The sequence below is a fragment of the Varanus komodoensis genome, unplaced genomic scaffold, assembly GCF_004798865.1.
Source record: "Varanus komodoensis strain SLA01 unplaced genomic scaffold, ASM479886v1 scaffold74, whole genome shotgun sequence".
Taxonomy (NCBI): domain Eukaryota; kingdom Metazoa; phylum Chordata; class Lepidosauria; order Squamata; family Varanidae; genus Varanus; species Varanus komodoensis.
Window position 1 is genome coordinate 662,854 of NW_025336401.1, and position 6,000 is coordinate 668,853.

Consider the following 6,000-nt stretch of genomic DNA (forward strand, 5'->3'; position numbering starts at 1 on the left):
GGCCAAAGCGCTCTCCAAGAATTGTGCAAGATCATGAAGCGACGGCATCATGTGGGTGCAGCTGCTGTTAAAACCACACTCCTTTCCACCCGCCAGGACCATCAGCCTTCCTGAAGGCCCGGAATGATGTCGCGGCCCCAGGGGGCCTTTCCACCGGGCTTTGCCTCCCTGCTAGTGGAAGAGCAAAGGGGGCGAGCACGCTCAGGGAAGGCCTCCTTCTCCGGGAGCTCACAGAAGGAGCCCTGCTCCCCCAGAGAGAGGCATCCCAAAACCCTGCAAGCCGTCTCGGAGAACAGCGCTTCAGGCAGTGGGACACGGAGCGGGGGGCACATGCCCTTGTCCTGCCAGGAGAACGCATTTCATTCCCGATAGCCGCAGTTCTCTGGGGGATTTACAGCAGTACTTAAAAAAAAATAAAATAGCATAAATGCCATAAAATCTTATCGAAAGGAACGTTCAAACACAGTCAAAACATATAAAGGCCCTGCCACAGACTGGCTCTCTTGCACTTGCCAGGCACTGTTTCCCGCCTGGCCTCAACCAAGGAGCAGGCCAAGCGTGACCGGTCTGCAAACCCTTGGGGCGGACAGCTCCTTCACGGCGCAAAGGTTGCCAAGGAGACGATCCTTGCCGTGATGTCTGCCGAGCCCCGAAGTCGCACGTGCGGCAGCAGAGCTGAGCTTGCACGCTGGGCACACGGCGGCAGGACGGCGAGCCAGCCTCACAGACCTGCGTCCTGCCAGACGCCCGACAGCCCCTGGGGTGAGGAGGACTTAAGGCAGGGAGAAGCAGGCTGGCGTCTGGGGAGCCAGGCCCAGAAAATCCGTCCGACTCCCACCCCCAAACCGGATTCCTCACACATCTCTAGCCAAGAAGGACCCTGTGACCAAAAACCACTTGGGACTGAGAATCCCTCCAGGCCCCTGGCTATCCAAGAGCATCTTTAAAAGCCGCTGCATAAAGGGCTGTCTTGGTATGGCTCTGAAAAGTGACGTGGCTGGCACCGGGCCAGCTGCACTGGGGAGGTCCTTCCACAGAGGGAGCCACCACAAAGAAAGCCCTGCCTCTCACTGCCGCCCTCTGAGCGGACGCCTGGCTATTTGGCAGCGTGTCCGGGCAGTTTGTGGCCGGGAGAGGCGCTCCGACAAGCACTGTGCCTCCAAGCCATGGAAGGATTTATAGGTTTGAACCAGCGCCCTGAACTGGGCCCAGGAGCACTCGGGCGGCCGGCCAGCAGGGGTCTGTGCTCGCACCCACGGGCACCGGGTGTTCCCCTGGCTGCTGCCCTCCGTCTGAGCGCATTCTCCCCTCCCACTGCATTACTGAGCCAGGCTTCCTTCCCGGGGCTCCAGATGCCGGCAGGGCAAGCACGGAGGCCCACGGCCTAGCCATCCGTGGGCGCCCCACCCTGGGAAGAGAGCAGAGGCTCAGCCTGAGCTTTCGGGCCGAGCTAGCCCTCCTGCTGGGAGACATGCCACCAGGGCGGCAGGCAGTCCCGGCCTCCTCCTGCCGCATCGCGCCCTTTCCCGCAGCTGGCAGGGCATTCGCAACAGGCCCGGCTCCTGCCGGCCTATGCCAGCGCTGAGCACGGCCACCGCCAACTGCTACCGTTGCCCAGCCGCCACATCCCACGAGAAACCCCCAGGGGCTGACAAGGTCCTTCTGCACTCCATCTTTATCTCCCCTGTGAAGGAGGTCAGGCCGAGACGTCTGCCTGGGTGCAGGGTGTCTGCGCTGCTGCCCGGGCGGGAGGGGCTCCTGGCATTCCAGCTGCGCTTCCCAAGCGCTTCCGCTCCAGAGGGGCTGGATTTTGCCGAGCCGCTTGTTCCTCCCATTTATGAGCAGCTGCACATGGCCTGCCTCTCACGGCCTGCAGGGGCCACAGGCCGGCCAAGCAAAGCCTGTAAGGCAAGGACACAAGGATTCATCGTGGGAGCGGGGGGCAGGCACGGGCCGGGGGCTCCCTCGTGCTCCTGCGCAGCTGGCCAGGGCACTGCTGGAACTGCAAAGGGGAAGGGATAAAGCTACAGCCTCACTGGCAAGCAAAAATAGGAACCATTTCTTTGCACTTCCTTACAACCCTGCAGAGTGAGCCAGTGTTAATATCCCCATTCTGCAGGTGGAGCACAGAAACGGAGAGAGCAGCTTGCTGGAGAACAACTAAACAGTTACACACAGAGAAGCCATCGTGGTGAATCGTTCCCCTTGGCAAAACTTTTCGGCTTCTCTTCCAACACTGACTTCAAAGTCTCTCTTTCAAAGATTTGCTGGGCAAACCACAATCTGTGCCTTGGAAAACAAGAACAGAATGACAGCATTTTCCAGCTCTGGCCAAACACCTCCGAGCCAGTTTCACACAGGTCTGGGGGGACCAGATTTCCAGGTACCAGACTACAAGGAAGCTGAGTCACCAGAAACCCTGTTCTACCTGTCCTGCTGAGAAAAAACAAAGCAGACTGCAAACAATACAGACACAGTGGTGCCTCGGCTCACGACCCAATTGGGTCGCAAACAAAAATTTCATAAAAATTTTGACTCAGGTCGTGAATTCCGCATTGGGTGGCGACTGTGACCATGGCAATCACTCCCTCCCCCCCGCCTGCACCCAGTAGGGAGATGGCCGCGCTCGTGCTCGGGGTGGGGGAGATGGCCGCGATCTTTGTTGTCCTTTGTCACTTTGCTTCACATTTTTCCGATTAAAAAAAAAATAGTTACAGAACGGTTCAACCTTCTTTACATTGAACCTTATGGGGAAATTTGACTCGGCTCACAACCAGTTTGGGTCACAACCAGAGTCCTGGAATGGATTAAGTTCATGAGCCACGGTACCACTGTACTCTCCTTGCATGCAATGCCACACCGATCCATCCTCTGTTCCTGGCATATTTATACGGACCCGTCCTGCTCCATCCCTCCCTACCCCGCCAAGCGGCAAAAGCCACTCACTGTGGGCAGACACGGCGGGGCAGACAGAAGGCCGCAGGCAGCACCAGCTCCAGCCGCAGGGGAGCATCCCGGCACCGTGCAGTCCTCGGAGGTGGCACCAACAGCCGACCAGCCGGTGTGCCCCCTCCATGCCCTGCATCCCTGGCCCTATTTCCAAGCCACTGGGCTTCACCTGACTTGGTCCCACACACACAGCAGGGCGGATGCGCAAAGAGCGCACCTGCCGGCTCCTGCCAGCAGGCACCTTGCTGAAAGACAGGCGACCGCAGTGTGCTTGGCTTTCAGGGACACCTTCCACAGGGTGGCTTGCATCACCTTTGTAATGCAAACGAACACACCCGCAGCACTGCATAACAGCCACTGTGGGCAGTGGGCAGCAACAGGACCGGTGAGAAGCTTGGCGAAGTCTTTAGAACGGAAGGCGTTAAATGCCACAAGATGGGGGCCAAGCAGAAAGCACGGAAGACCCTCTTCTTCAGGGTGGTCACACTAAAAAGCCCTGCCTGGGTACCAGCGGGGCCCCCAGGGGCAGGCATGTTCTCAGGGGCTGGAGCCCTTTGAAGGACAAGCCACGAGACGCTCAGCAGCAGTGCTTTAAGCTGAGCCTGGAAACGAGCAGGTAGCCAAAGCAAGCTGGTGCAGTGCACGTGAACGACCCGTTTCACGGCAGCTGAACTTGGAGCCGCTGAATTGCCCAGGCCGCTTTCAAGGGCAGCCCAGCACAGAAAACATTAGAGGAGGCCAGTCTGGATGCAGCCGGTGCTTGCGCTACCGGGACCTGCGTGTTCACTGACAGAGTTGGTGCTTCAGGGAAGTACCATATGGTAGAGCTGAACACGACAGTTTCAATTCCCTAAGTTTATGAGGGCGATACCATCGCTGAAGGAGGTTCGAGTACTAACATCACTCAGTGACAAATCGGAGCCACTCTGCAAACAACTCTTCGGGGACATCAAAGCAAACACGGAAAAGGCGTGGGACTCATTGCCAAGGCACATCTCGCCCTTCGTGGCGCAGCGTGCATGTAAGGAGAGACCGAACCTCTGGCTTGCAGAAACACACAATGGACCGCCCGGCACTCGAGGCCAGTCGCCCCAGTCCTAAGCACTCTGCCCTCTACTTTCACGGGAGATTTAAGAAAACCCTACAGTCTTTGCAGAGCAGGCGGGCACAGAGAGCTTGCCATTTCCGCTTGGCTGAATGACAAGAAAAAAGGCACGAGGGCCAGCGCTGCGCTCCAGGTGGGTACGGCCTGCCCCCAAGAAACTGCAGCTGTGCGAGCGGGCCGAGCTCTGGGCCACCGCAGGCCACACCCGGCCAGAAGCGGGCACGTGGTGTCCTCCTGCCCCGCACTCCATGTGGCCACGAGGCACCGTGCACCTGACCGTCCCAAGCCGGTGCGAGACAAACGAGGCAGCAGGGTCAGCACCGCCAAAGAGTCTCCCCACAAAACAAACACGAGGCTAGGAAGGCTCCCGGCTGACGTTGTTGTATGATTCGGGGCTGCCGAAAGCTTAACGGGGCTGTGCCCTTGATCCAAAAGGAAGTGCTGGGCCAGAAGAAAGCCAGGATGCCTCCAAGACCCACTCACCTGGAGGCGTGGACCTGTGATTCTGGGGGGGGGGTGTATGGGATGCACACCCCAAGTTCCTCAACTCCATGGTCTGGGGTCATCATCCTTTACGAGCTCCCAAACCAAGGAAGTCTGTGGCACCGAAGGAGCCAACATTTCTTCTGTGACGCCCAGGCAGGCAAACTCCAGCCCCTTCTGGAGGCTCCTCATTCAGCTCCTTTCCTTGTTTGCCCAGGAATAAGGAAGTGGGAATCAGAAACCAGCTTCCACCTCTCAGGAAGCTTTCCCCAAAGGGAATCTCTCCAAGCCCCACATGCCAGAAGCTTCCGATGCTGCCAACCCTGTTCTCCAGGAACATGGGAACTCAGCTCCCCAGAATCACTGCTGCTTCCCTGGTCCCCAAGTGAAGCGGCCTGCTCTGGCCCCGCACCCCTCTCTTAACCTCTCCCCACCGTGTCACGTTGCCGCCCCATCGCTTACCGTGTGCGCCTACAGAAAGGCACAGTGCAGCCACTGGCCTCCGAGGCAGCAGAGCCTGGGGCCAAAGGTGCTCCCGGCCAGGACAACCTGCATCCTAATCGCTCCCGCCATGAACTACTGCAAAGGGCCTGCCCCAGACAAGCGTTTAGAAACTGCGGCCAATGGAAATGCAGCTTGTCCTCTGGGATGCCCTTTGTTGCCCACATTACACGCGTCTCGCAACAGCTGCACTGGCTTCCAGGTACAACAGGTGTCCTTCAAGGTGCTGGTTCCTCCACATGCACGAATAAGGAGTTTCAGGCCAGGACGCCTACAAACTGGCCTAGATTAAGATCAGCACTGGAGGCTCAGCTGGGCATCCCTTCACCCAGGCAGGGAAACGAAGAAAGGCCTTTTCCGTGGCAGCATCTTGGCTATGGACCCCCCTGCAGCCACCACCGCAACTGCACTTCAGAAATTAGACTTAGAAATTTCCTCCTTGTTTAGCTTTAGGCAAGTCTGTCAAACTTTGGCAGTTCTTCCATGTGGAATTTGAATGATTTTCAATGCAATTAATTCCACTTTTTAAAAGTTTTTTTCTAGTTCTTAATCTATATTATTATTATTATTATTATAACATTTCTATGCCGCCCCTTGCCGAAGCCTCAGGGCGGCTTACAACACAATAAAATACATTGAAATACAATAGCACATAATAAATTACCATTAAATACAAACATACAAAAAACACATTGAGTTACATTATATTGCTTTTAAGTTTAAAAAAAATAAAATGTAACTTGTCTTGTGGGCCCTTTTGGTTCAAAATCCACTCAAACGTCATTGTGTAACATAAATACAAACACGAGCGCTTCGACCACTTCTCTAAAAATGCTCCAACAAAGTCTCTGTCCTGTGCTGCCACCCCATATGACCGATTCTGTGGGGTGGGGACCCTCCTTCATGGCCCTTTACCCCGGGCAGGTGGGATGCAGGCTTTCTGTTTTATTTCATCGCTCCAG

The 6,000-nt window shown here is 56.6% G+C and overlaps 1 protein-coding gene across 1 annotated transcript in view; it reads right to left on the minus strand.

Annotated features, from left to right (window-relative positions):
* CLCN5 (chloride voltage-gated channel 5) overlaps positions 1 to 4,629 on the minus strand; it is a 21,884-nt gene extending 17,255 nt beyond the window's left edge. Inside the window, 1 exon segment of the mRNA XM_044452751.1 lies at positions 4,538 to 4,629. Coding sequence (XP_044308686.1) covers positions 4,538 to 4,607 — 70 coding nt within the window. The 5' untranslated portion in view covers positions 4,608 to 4,629.
* Between the last annotated feature and the right edge of the window lie 1,371 nt (positions 4,630 to 6,000).